The sequence below is a fragment of the Misgurnus anguillicaudatus genome, chromosome 8 (assembly GCF_027580225.2).
Source record: "Misgurnus anguillicaudatus chromosome 8, ASM2758022v2, whole genome shotgun sequence".
In the NCBI taxonomy this organism is placed as follows: Eukaryota; Metazoa; Chordata; class Actinopteri; order Cypriniformes; family Cobitidae; genus Misgurnus; species Misgurnus anguillicaudatus.
In genome coordinates, this window is record NC_073344.2 from 33,619,295 (window position 1) to 33,633,398 (window position 14,104).

The window sequence follows — 14,104 nt, forward strand, 5'->3', positions numbered from 1 at the left end:
CTTCAAAGTCAATACCCCTCAAGTCAAAGGTCAGTTATAGAAGTTTATTGCAAATCTCACATTGGACAGTAAGGTCTATGATAAAGCTATTAAACGTATCAAAAATAGTAAAAAGGCAAACAAAAAACAAATCCAGGTGCCTCATGCAGTGATGTTTCCTTTCTCTTCTGCTTTTGGATATTCTGCTTCCATTGACATTAAAAACTCTATAGGGAAAAAGTACATGTTAGCTACACATGTATATTATTTAAATGATGGCTCCTAATTTTAGCAGTTTCAAGCAGAATATGTTAAGAATTTAACAGCACTGTATATGTAAATGTTATGATCCCATAAAACACTACTGGCAAAACCAAGTGCATGATGCACTACTGTCTCCCCACAATGCAATGCACTATTTTGTACTTCAATATCATGTGCAATGAATTTTTTACTATTTCAGAGAAAATTAGATGGTGCTCTCTAAATTAAACTGGCAATATGATGTCATATGACATCGGAGCATAAGTACATACCGTCCTCTGTTTTGTTTTCTTTAAATGACATGCAGTACACGGTTTTACCGGGAACATAGATTACCAGTAAACTTTGACCCCTTGTTGCATTTACCTTCTGTGTGGTCAATATCTGGACTCGATGACATCAGAACCCAGGCCAGTCCGACCAGCAGAGTGACCACCAGGTTTACTATGATCCAGGGGTAAAGGATGCTGCTTTCCGAGCCTGGCTGCCTGTAAAATAAGTGACATCAGCTGTGATTACTGTAGTAGAGTATTTATTTACCCAGCATGCCGTAATGAATGAGTGGGCACGTACCACAGTGTCGCGTTAGCGCTGGAGTATTGATTATAGAGATTGATGCGATCGCTTGTCATCTGCTGGCTTAAAGATAAAACAAGTGCAGCGAAGTACACTGAAAAATAAAATCAATATATACAGTTTATTATGTGCTCTGTGTGTGTTTAAAAAAAATCTTGAATCACATAAATATGCAGGATTGGTCTCTCAAATCAATAACTGTGATAATTTGCATATTAAAGGGATAGTTCACCCAAAAATGAAAATTGTCGACATTTTCTCACTCTCATGTTGTTGCAAGCCTGTATAAATTTCTTTCTTCTGATGAACACAAGGGAAGATATTATAAGAAACCATTCGTGGACCCCCTTTACTTCCATGGAATTCTTTTTTCCTAATGGAAGTGAATGGGGTACACGAACGGTTCGGTTACAAACATTTCTCAAAATATCCTCCCTTGTGTTCATCAGAACAAAGAAATTTATACAGGTTTGTAACAACATGAGGGCGACTAAATGATGACACAATTTTTTTTTTTGGGTGAACTATCCCTTTAATGGAGTTCATTTGCAGAATTTTCTGAAAATATAAAGGGATACTCCAGCCAAATATCAAAATAACCCCATAATTTACTCATCCTTAAGCAATCTGAGATGCATATGTACATCATCTTTAAGACAAGCACATCTGGAGTTATTTTAGTAAACGTCCTTGCTCTTCCAAGCTTTATAATGGTAGAAAACTGGGATCCGGGAACAACTTCTCACTTTAAACCCCCAAAAAGTGCATTGAGGTTGCTTGATGAGTTTGCTGGAGTATCGCTTTAAAGGAATATTCCATTTTCTTGAAGGAAAAATCCAGATAATTTGCTCTCCACCGTGTCATCCAGGGTGTTGGTGTCTTTCTTTGTTCGGTCGAGAAGAGATTGTGTTTTTTGAGGAGAGCATTGCAGGATTTTTCTCATTTTGATGGACTTTGGTGGACACCTGCACTTGACATCTGACTCAACACGTAACAGTTTTTTTCAACGGATTATCAAAGGACTCTAAACGATCCCAAACGAGGCATAAGGGTCTTATCTACGAAAACGATTGTCATTTTTGACAATAAAAATAACAAATATGCTCTTCTAAACCACAACTTCTCGTCCAGATCCGGTCGTGATGCGTCAGCGCGACCCCACGCAATACGCCATGACGTCAAGAGGTCACAGAGGACGAACGCGAAACTCCGCCCCAGTGTTTACAAGTGTTGAGAAAGAGGACCGTTCTGACGTTGTTGTATGTCAACTGATACTAATTAATGTCTTTGTGTCAGTTTATTGTTTAAAATGTGCGTTTTATATATGTAACACGTGACCTCTCTACGTCACCACGCATTTACGTTAGGTCGCGCTGGACCGGATCTAGACGAGAAGTTGTGCCCCAAAAGTGTATATTCGCTACCCTTATTGTCAAAAATGACAATCGTCCTGCCAGACAAGACCCTCATGCCTCGTTTGAGATTGTTTATAGTCCTTTGAAACTCCTTTGAAAAAAAGTGTTACGTGTTGAGTTAAGTGTTAATTGTTGGTGTCTATCAAAGTCCATCAAAATGAGAAAAATCCTGCAACGTTTTCCCCAAAAAACACAACCTCCTCTCGACCGAACAAAGAAAAACACCAACACCCTGGATGACATGGTGGTGAGTAAATTATCTGGATTTTTCTTTTAAGAAAATGGAATATTCCTTTAAGTAGATCTAAGGGACACTTCGAGCAATGCATTAAACTCACAAACAGAGGCGAGAGCCACAGGATTGAGGCTTAGTAAACTTCGCATGGCCACAGGGGCTTTGGCAAGATTCAACCTATGAGAAGAAGGACACATACTTTAGTTTAATCTAAAAAAAAAAACCCAGATGTCTACAAATACTTGAGTTTGGTCGTGAACTGTTGTTTGTATTGATTTAAGTAAGATAAACAGAAGGATTGGTGATCCACCTGTCGAAGGCAGAGACGGTGCTGAGGGCCAGCAGTAGGTACATAAGAGACTGTGCGGGGTAAGCCAGCGTATGATACTGCTGAAGTAGATTAGAAACCCTGCTCATCTGTTCTCCGGCCAACACATACACCGCAATAATGTTCCATACGGCGTAACCGGCCAGAAAGCCGTGAGAAAACAGACCAATCACCCTGTGTAGGAAATACAGACACGTCCATCACGACTTCCTGAGGTTACACACAAGAAACGGATTCAAAAGTTAAAGCCAAACAAACACCTGAAGCCACTGTGTACTTTCATTGACACATCTCTGGTGGTCCACATCGAACGGACGTCCATAAAGCTCTGCTCCATCTGTCCGCCGGGCTTCCACTGTTCCACTCGTTCGGCTGCTTGAAACCGACCTGCCGGTGAATAAACGACTTGTACTAAACCTGCCATCTATGAAGTAAAGATCTTGCTGATCTAGCACTCACGGCTCTTCTCCACAAACACTTTGCCCACAGGCTGGCTCGGTCCTTGTGGAGCAGAAAACAGGGAATGCTGGGTGACTGGGGCTTGTGGGTCTGTGATGATGTCATCATCCTCCACATCCAGTTCATTGCTGGACTGCGTCTCCGCTACTTTAGGCTTCACCCTGGTATGCGAGAAAGAGTAATTGAAAACATAAATGATAATTAAACCAGAACATAAATATAAGCTAATGACTCACTTCTTTTTTTTGGGTTTGCGTGTCACTTCCTCATCAGTGTGCTGGTCCATCATATCTCCATTTGACACCAGGTCTGTATGAGCTCCCTCCACATCTAACCAATCAGAGCAAAGCCACACTACATCTCTGCGTCTGTCACAATATAATATTTTCTACATCCGAAAGTGACCCGTATGTTTATTCACCTATGATGTACTAACAACAACTGTGAAAATAATGTTAGTGTGTATTTTCAACTTTTTGGTGGCTTCTTAGCTCCCATGGACTCATGGGATGGAAAAGCATCTATCCAAAGCATACTGAGGCAGTAGACAATCTGGGTATTTCTCGGATACTAAAGATTTAGACATGCTATACAATATGCAAGTAGGCGTTTTCAGGCCGAACAGGAAGTGCCCATGAATGGTGCTTGTACCAATTGATTGTGCTTTCTTCTTCTTTTTCCTTTTCTGTGGCGGATTGTCCAGAGGCTCCGGGGTCAATGGTTCCCGACTTTCTGACTGTCTATGACTGGCCACGTCTCCCATTTCCATTCCACCATCTAGGAAAAGGTTGAAACACAGACACACACATTTATTTAAATTGTATGCGTGTCAAATTAAAGGCAGAGCTGCTGTGATGTTTCATGATGACACTGTATGTCATCTCATCTGAACTCACCATCGGGTTCTTCCACACTCTCCACATCTCTCTTGACTTTCTTTCTCCTGCTCTTTGGGGCTGGCATCTCTTCTGTATAGGACAACAGAAGGACTTGAATGCATCTCTAAATGTTCAGTTGCTTGCTTTATCCATTTGAACTTGACACTTAAAGGTGCATTGTGTAACTTTTAGAAGGATCTCTTGACAAAAATGCAATATAATATACACCACCGGTCGAAAGTTTAAAATGCATGACTAAATTAGAAACAATCGTTTAAAGGAGTAGTCCATTTTCTTAAAAAAATATCCAAAATGTTGATTTCTTTGTTCAGTCGAAAAGAAATGATGTTTTTTGAGGAAAACATTCCAGGATTTTTCTCATTTTAATAGACTTTATTGGACCCCAACACTTAACAGTTTTAATGCAGTTTAAAATTGCAGTTTCAAAGGACTCTAAACGATCCCAAACGAGGCATAAGGGTCTTATGTAGCAAAACGATTGTCAATTTTGACAAGAAAAATAAAAAATATGCACTTTTAAACCACAACTTTTTGTCTTCCTCCCGTCCTGTGACACACCAGCGCGACCTCACGTAATACGTCATCACGTCAAAAGGTCACGGATGATGTATGCGAAACTACGCCCCAGTGTTTACAAGTGTGGAGAAAGTGGACCGTTCCGACGTTCTTTTATGTCGAATGACACAAATTAATGTCTTTGTGTAAGTTTATTGTTTAAAATGGTCTGCAAATGTGCGTTTCATATATGTAACACGTGACCTTTCCATGTCATTACACAATTACGTGAGGTCATGATGGCTTGTCACATGAACGGAGGAAGACGAGAAGTTGTGGTTTAAAAGTGCATATTTTTTCTTGCCAAAAATGACAATTGTTTCACTAGATAAGACCCTTATGCCTCGTTTGAGATTGTTTAGAGTCCGTTGAAACTGCAATTTTAAACTGCATTAAAACTGTTAAGTGTTGGGGTCCATTAAAATGAGAAAAATCCTGGAATGTTTTCCTCCAAAAACATAATTTCTTCTCGACTGAACAAAGAAAGACATCAACATTTTGGATGGCATGGTGGTGAGTAAATTATCTGGATTTTTTTTTAAAGAAAATGGACTAATCCTTTAATGTAAAGGTGTATGGTTAAATGCTTGAAATTACTTTCGTAGACAAAATATACATGTGCCAAACAGGGCCCGGTTCCCCGATAACGTTCACTCTTAGCACGCTAAGAAGGCTCAAAAAGATATATCTTAGCAAAGTTGTTTATGTTCCTAAGTGTGTTCCCCGAAGTGTCTCTTAGGAAGCTTCTTAACATGCTGCCTTTAAGTACGACGTAACAATGTCGCTGTCCCAAGTGAAGGTGCTGAATTATTTGCGATCGATCGCTTAGGGATCGATTTTCTACTTCATGCGAAGGTGCATTACGGCGTTAAGAAAGACAACACGTTATATACAAATGGAACATTACTCAAATTATTCCAGTAACATTTATTAACATAGTTTAAGTTATCCGTCAAATATAGACTATTAATTAAATTATAAAATTGTCAGTAATACGGGTAGACGAACCGGGTATTCCTCGCTAATCATCCACGTTAAACATGGGTTTAACGACTTTAAAAAAAATGTAATACCCTTTTATACTAATGGTAATGTACTACGATCAGAATTGATTGGCAAGCAGCTGCAGTTACTTCTGTTTAATGCGGTATTGCTGGCCATTGATTAATGTTTTCAATAAAAAGCAATATCTACGATGGAGAGAGAGAGAGAGAGAGAGAGAGAGAGAGAGAGAGAGAGAGAATTAGATACAGAATTATGGTTTTCAAATTGTCAAAAGGTTTTAAGTGTTGCCGAATAAAAAAAATTGGCATGGACTAAACGGTTACGGGGTTACCGGTGTTGTGTGAAAGTCTGTTCCCCCTCTGTTTCCCTTTAGTTTAGTCATTTTATCGCGTTTTTATCACATTATATGTTTATTCTTTATATACATTGAAAGTTTTAATGGCTACTGAGATGTATATGTGTGCATTTATGTAATGTATCTTGACTGTTCTTGATTGTAAGTCAATTATTTTTACAGTATGAATCATATTATATGTATAATATATATTTATTATGTTTGGAAACATAACAGTTTTAAAACAAACAGTAGAGAAAAAAGAAAAGAAAATGACAGGCTATATGTTAAAAGACATAAAACTGTCAAATATGAAATATTTAATAAATTGTGTAATAGAATACATGATATTATTGCTTTTTAGTATAACCAATTGAAATCTTTGATCTTTCTAAATAAATTATAAATATAACGTGATGAAAACGTTATAAACATAACTACCCAGAGGGAACAGACTTCAATGAGGAACAAACACCGGCGCCGTCTTTGATTCATTAGTTCTGATACCAAATAAAGTCAACTGCATAAATAGTCCTCTATCCATTGCAAACATATTTTATTATAAGTCTTAAAAATGTCCATAACATAAAATCATTGTCAGTATAGGCTACCATAGTTTGACTTGTACTGCGCTGCACTGATTTCTAAAGACTGCGGCGATAGCGTTTTGCGCTCAAACAACGCTAAGAGAGAGCTTACGAATGGTCCAGACCATTCTTACGAAAGTGTGACTTACAGAAGATATACTTAGCGTACGAACGTTTTGGGAACCGTGCCATAGAGTTAAGAGAGAGGTTAAGGAATAGGTTAAGAACTACTTAGCGATAAGAACGTTTTGGGGAACCGGGCCCAGATTAATTTCTGTTATTAAAACTAAAATTGTATTAAAAAAATTTAAATAGATGACAGACTGAATATTGAAGAAAAAGCCAATAAGAGCCCAGATTTAATGTGAACTCCTTCGATAGTCTTTAAAAATCATCCGTAGATGAAACTTCAAGATTTTATTATAAAATGACAAAAAATAAGGATTAAATCAAAAATCATTTACTCTCTCATGTTGTTGCAAACCTGTATTAATTTATTTGTTCTGCTGAACACAAAGGAAGATATTTTGAGCAAAGTTTGTAACCAAACCATTTTAAGTAGGGATGCACCGATAGGATTTTTTGGGCCGATACTGATTCCGATGTAAACAGACAACTTCTGGCCGATGCCGATATTAAACACTTGTATACAATACTATACAGTTGGTCTATTAGCTAGTTTAATTTCTGCATCAAATTATTTTTATTGAACATGGATTGGATCTAATTAACATTCAACTGATTAACATAATAAGAGAGGCACAAATTAAAACAAATATAATAAGACAACATGACAACATTCAAAGGTGGTTTTTGCTATTTAGCATTTATTTTATTAACAACATTAACTCATTTTTTACATATAATGGATTCCTTTATGCAGTTAATTAATAAACAATCGGTATCGGCCTGTCTCGTGCTATTGCCGATATGCCGATGGTTTCAAATTCATCAAAAATCGGCCGATAAATATCGGTGGCCGATACATCGGTGCATCACTAATTTTAAGCACCACTGACTTCCAAATAAGTATTTTTCTACTATAGAGTCAATGGTGCTTCTGTTTTCTGCTTCACTACAAATATCTTCCTTTGTGTTCAGCAGAACAAAGACATTTGTACAGGTTTGTAACAACATACGGGTGAGTAAATGATGACAGAATTTTCATTTTTGGGTGAACTATCCTTTTCTTTAACTGAATCTAAATCACTTAAAAACTAAAACACTCACCTGTTGTGTCTTGACTATGTTTGTAGTCATAATAAATGAGAAAGAAAGAAAGAAAAAAATCTGTTTGCTTGTTTCTCACGTAAGGTAAAATGTACAACAGTGTCAATTTCATAAATGTTAGGAGATTTTACCTTGGCATAGATGGCAGTGCTCGTGGTCCCCTCTAAAACATTTGAATAAGATTGTTAGATTTGCATTAAAAACGGCTTATACAATACCAAACCTAAAAGTACTTTACTGTGCGACTCCCTACTTAGACAAAAACACTACAAAGTGAACTATTACCCCTAGAGATCAAGCTTACTATTATCTTTTTAGCCATTCCACTCAAAAGTAGAGATCAGCCCTGAATGTAGAGTAGACATGTGCCCACGTACGCACATACATACATACACACACACACACACACACACACCCCGTAGTGAACTTACATCAGAGATTAATACGAGTTTAAGGGTATAAATCTGAGACCGGCATCTGCCATGCAGAAGGATTACAGGAATAAAGGAGGAGCTATAGAGGAGTCAGGATCAACACACACACACACACACACACACACACACAAACAAACGTGTATATTAACTATATCCTTAGACATATCCAAGCTTGAAAACCATGTTTCACATTTTACAAAGCCATGAATAAAACAATTTTTTTTTAAGAGATCCTTACAAAAAGTTAAAAAAGGGGCCAACTTTAAAAAAAATTTGTGTGTGTGTATTTAATTGCCATGATACTAGATTAGTTTCATTATTTTTTATAAAATATGATACTGATTCAATCCAAACCATGCCTTTACCTAATACAGTTTAAAGGGCACCTATTTCATTGCTAAAAAAACAACGTTATTTTGTGTATTTGGTATAATACAAGGTGTTTGTGTGGTTTATGGTTAAAAAACACATTATTTTTCACATACCATACATTTTTGTAGCTCCAGATTTACTGTCTTCCTGAAACGCAGGGATTTTGTACAAAAATCATCGATTTGAAAAACGCTGTGTCTCTGATTGGCCAGCTAATCTGTACGTTGTGATTGGCCTGAATACCTCTGACGTCAGCCGGAAATGTGACGCTCCTTACCATGTTTGAAAGATTTGCTCACAATGCAATGCTGACAGGAGTTAACTTACAGGCTGTGAGTCTGAAGTGGGAGGAATTATGATAATGTCGGTCTTGTCTACATCACCAATCCCAGGATGTAAACTGTTGCCTAACTCGCGTCATAGTTTACTTTGGGGTTTGTACCTTTTACATATCCATAACATGTACTAATACACATTTACACACCAAATGAAATGAAAAAACATAAATTGGACCATAGGTGCCCTTTAACGGAGATAAAGATTGTAGTCGGAAGTAAAGCTAGTATCAACTTCCAACTTCTACATTACCAGACCTACAGAGGGAGCAAAAGCCTTTCACACTATTTCTATGCAGAGGTGTAGTCAACAAGTGCGTCCCAAATCGGTCACTTGTGTACTATTTTAGCTTTTTTCCCAGTATAAATTTCAATTTTTGAGTGAACTATCCCTTTAAGTGATCCATTTGGTACTAAAGCCACACACTAGAGACGGTTGAGTAGTGCACAGTCGTTTGGGACACAGCCCTCCATCCAAGACTTGACACGTGAAATTTTACACAACTCTCCACAGTCTAACGATCTAACACAAAGGAACACAAACTTAGATAGCATCAATAAATACCACGGATAAAAAAAAATGCTTTACCTTCTGTGCTTGTGGAATTGGGGGAAGATCTCTTTTCCTCGTGCTGTGAAGCTAAGCAGAGTAATATCCAAAAACAACAGTATAACACAATGCAGATCATTTTATAGAGTCATTTATAAAGCCAAATAACGTTAGCTGTGGGAAAAGCCTGGCAACTAAATAACGGAACTTTGATTAAATTATTACATTGAAACAAACCTTCGTGTCGATGTCCATTGTGTTAATGTTTTTGATAAAAGCTATCGGTTTAATTCGAGTAAGAACTATTTTTGCATTCGCATGTCGTTAAAGATCCGAGATTTGTGTTTTGCACGTTGTCTATTGTTGACGTTGGCGACGGGTGGGCCTGTCTCTCTTCCGTGACGTATTATCTCTATCAAACGCGCGCACAGATTCAGGGCGTAAAACATTTTTAAATAAAAAGCGTAAACGTTTCAATTTTTATATAATTGTTATTGTATTATATTGCATAATATGTGTAAATGTTAAATGTTTCCCTGTTCATGTTTGTTCTTTTATAATAAATATGAAAAAGATTCAGATCGTAATTGTTCGTATATAGACGCATCACATGAAGCAAACACATAACCAACATACACTTTAAGTGTTTTGTTATCACATTTATTGCCATTTAAAAGTATTAGAATGTTTTAACCAGTTTATTAGCAACAAAGCCTGTGGGTGTGAATCACAAAATATCCACCGCTGATTTTGCAGGCAGCTGATCAACTATCAAAAGTGATTATGAACTAATATGCACATATGAGTGACAATAAAAACAAAAGGTAGGCCCTTGGATATTTATTAAGACTTATTGATTTTAAGTCTTAATAAATATCTAATCCATCCAGTGCACATAAAAAGCTATAAAAGAACTATAAAAAGCTAATCTAATGGTGAGCACAACTGCATGTGCAACCTAGAGTTAAGGGCCTTAAAGGGATTGTTCACCCAAAAATTTAAATTCTGTCATAATTTTCTCATTCTTATGTTGTTCTAAACCTGTATGAGTTTCTTTTTTCAAAATAATATATTTTGATTAATGATGGTAATCACACAGTTAATTGTAACCATTGACTTCCATATAATAAAATATGTGCATCATTTCTCAAAATATCTTATTTTGTGTTCATAATAAAAAAAGAATTTCATACAGGTTTAAAACAACATGAGGGTGAGTAAATGATGACTGGATTCTTATTTTTGGGTGAACTATCCCTTTACGAGCACGTGATCATTTTAATTTAAGGTAGGGACGTTTTGAAAATAATTGTCTCTGAAGGTTGGATTCCATAATATTTTTAGGGCCCTGTCTAAAACTTTAAATCAAATAAACATGGTGCCATCTAGTGGACTTTCATGAATAACAAGTATGGACAAAATGTACATTCATAATAACATACATAAAAAAACAATAGCAAGGCGCACAAATATTAGGAAAAATAAACAAAAAATATAAAGAAATAAAATGGAACAAAGAGGGGTCATTTATGCTCTAATATATCAAAGTCTCTTATCAGTCTAACAAATTTACGAGCCTATAATTTAAAGATGGAAAATAGCTATAAAGAAAAATCGTTTATAAACATAGAAAATGAATGTTAGATGAAAATAAAACATGATAATGGATTTAATTATTGTAACTGTAACACAGTTAAAAGTAAAGAATGAGAAGCATTAGGCCATTTGTATTTTTTTTTTATTAATAATTGCCTTCTCCATCGTGGTTGGTTGGATGGCTCGGCACCCACGTGACCCAGATGTTGCCACCGGTTGCCACAGATGACATCATGGAATTTAGAACGCATGACGCAACAATGGGGGGGGGGGGGCGGCTATATAAAGCGAATTCTGCACTGTGTTTGGTCATTAGTGGTAGGGGTAGGAGAGGTAAAGGTTGAAAACACTCAGGACAGGTAGGAAAAATTACGAAGCACAGACACTTGTAGTAGACGCTAACTGCATTTGGTAATGTGATAATTAATTAACATGCTTTTTATTACAGTTTATTCAGCTCATACCTGTCAACAAATACTTGTGTTTTTTCCCGTGTATTTCACAATCATCTCCCGCATCTCTTCCGTTTTGTTATTTAAACTGCCGTAAATTGTATGACCTCCTAAACCGTTACATAAATCACATCAATATATTCTGATGTTGTCCAGTTGGCAGATTTTGTAGGAAACGCACCGTACTCACACAATCAATTACATAGCCTACATATTTCAATAATTTCTCGAGGCCAATACAACAACACACACGATTTTTTTGTGTGTATCGTGTATTGTGACATTTTTTTTTTGCGTACAGAAGTCTCTTAGATTTTGGTTCCGAAATGTTGACGGGTATGAGCGTTGTGTAAATTGACACAAAAATGATTGATGACAATAATGATTTTTTTTGTCTTAATTGTGCAGTCCTTTCACCCTTCCAACTTTATATAGAAATAATTGTATTGAATTATTTGTCTTTTAACCAAATTTTCTAGCAGGTGTTACAAAAAACCCTCAGTTTGTTACATCCTGCTGGAAAAAACAGCTAATACCAGCTTGAGCTGGTTTAAGCTGGTCCAGGCTGGTCATTAGCTGGTCCAAGCTGGTTTTTCCAGCAGGGCAATTAACCAAACCTATGGGGTAAGTCGTAACGTTTGCACTCCTGTCACTAACGGTAGGTCCCACAAACAGTGTTCATTTATAGCACAGATGTTGATTGTGTAAAAAATATGATTTATATAACCTAAATATTTTTGAATGATAGAGCCGAAGTCAAAAAGCGTTATGTTGTGCCCAGCTCTCCCTTATATTAATTATATATTTTAATGAAATTTAAATAACGTTACGTTGTTTTTAAATGTCCAATAACTATTCAGAAACCCCTAAAAGACAGGGGCGTAGCCTAGCGTTTTTTTCAGGGGTGGTCGGGTAATGTTAGACCCAGTGATTATTCGGGTTGCCAAAAAATAGACCTTTCTATACATTCTACAAAATCTGTAAATCACAAACATACACCAAGTATTTAAGTTTAACAATTTGTTTCCAATGCTATACAAATGAAGGAAAATGTATGCTGATAATTTTCTTGTTTGTATTGCACATCCCACAGATGCTCGACTGGATTGAGATCTGGAGAATTTGGAAGCCCCGCCACCGGGGGGTGGCGGGCCAAAAAAAGATAGAGACGTAGATATGTAGCTATCTAGCTAAGCAGATAGATAATAATGCACACGTAACACTGTTTAATGCTCTGTATATACATCTATTGTCTGTATTGTAACACATTGTGTAGATAATTTGCTTTAATAAAAAATAAAGTTGTCCTCCGAAGAGGGGGGGTGGTGGCGGGCCAAAAAAGATAGCTACATATCTACGTATCTATCTAGGTAGGTAGGTAGATAGACAGATAGATAATGCACACATAACACTGTATAATGCTCTGTATGTACATCTATTGTCTGTATTGTAACATATTGTGTAGATAATTTGCTTTAATAAAAAATAAAGTTGTCCTCCGAAGAGGGGGGGTGGTGGCGGGCCAAAAAAAAAGATGGCTACATATCTACGTATCTATCTAGGTAGGTAGGTAGATAGATAATGCACACATAACACATGCACTGTATATACATCTATTGTCTGTATTGTAACATATTGTGTAGATAATTTGTTTTAATAAAAATAAAGTAGTCCTCCCAAGAGGGGGGGTGGTGGCGGGCCAAAAAAAGATAGATACGTAGATATGTAGCTATCTAGCCTAGCAGATAGATAATGCACACATAACACTGTTTAATGCACTGTATATTCATCTATTGTCTGTATTGTACATATTGTGTAGATAATTTGCTATAATAAAAAATAAAGTTGTCCTCCAAAGAGGGGGGGTGGTGGCGGGCCAAAAAAAGATAGATACGTAGATATGTAGCTAGCTAGATAGATAATAATGCACACATAGCACTGTGTAATGCACTGTATATACATATATTGTCTGTATTGTAACAAATTGTGTAGATAATTTGCTTTAATAAAAAATAAAGTTGTCCTCCGAAGAGGGGGGGTGGTGGCGGGCCAAAAAAAGATAGCTACATATCTATGTATCTATGTAGGTAGATAGATAATACTGCACACATAACACTGTATAATGCACTGTATATACATCTATTGTCTGTATTGTAACATGTTGTGTAGATAATTTGCTTTAATAAAAATAAAATTGTCCTCCCAACAGGGGGGGTGGTGGCGGGCCAAAAAAGAAAGATACGTAGATATGTAGCTATCTAGCTAAGCAGATAGATAATAATGCACACATAACACTGTTTAATGCTCTGTATATACATCTATTGTCTGTATTGTAACACATTGTGTAGATAATTTGCTTTAATAAAAAATAAAGTTGTCCTCCGAAGAGGGGTGGTGGTGGCGGGCCAAAAAATATAGATACATATCTATGTATTTATCTAGGTAGGTAGATAGATAGACAGATAGATAATGCACACATAACACTGTTTAATGCTCTGT

General features: G+C 36.6%; 1 protein-coding gene and 1 long non-coding RNA gene across 2 annotated transcripts; one reads left to right on the forward strand and one right to left on the reverse strand.

Moving 5' to 3' along the window:
• Window positions 1-30: 30 nt before the first annotated feature.
• tmem237b (transmembrane protein 237b) lies at window positions 31-10,001 on the reverse strand. The gene is made up of 14 exons (XM_055212161.2): window positions 9,795-10,001; window positions 9,597-9,647; window positions 7,998-8,029; window positions 7,867-7,880; window positions 4,153-4,224; window positions 3,908-4,033; window positions 3,493-3,586; window positions 3,257-3,417; window positions 3,058-3,184; window positions 2,780-2,971; window positions 2,573-2,646; window positions 817-913; window positions 610-731; window positions 31-206 (listed from the first exon to the last, which is right to left on the reverse strand). The coding sequence occupies exons 1-14, from the start codon at window positions 9,810-9,812 to the stop codon at window positions 142-144; spliced, it is 1,245 nt and encodes a 414-aa protein (XP_055068136.2). The 5' UTR covers window positions 9,813-10,001; the 3' UTR covers window positions 31-141.
• A 1,946-nt stretch (window positions 10,002-11,947) lies between these two features.
• Window positions 11,948-12,736, forward strand: LOC129449883 (uncharacterized). The gene is made up of 2 exons (XR_012370811.1): window positions 11,948-12,229; window positions 12,699-12,736. It is a non-coding gene; the product is annotated as an uncharacterized lncRNA (long non-coding RNA).
• Window positions 12,737-14,104: the final 1,368 nt, after the last annotated feature.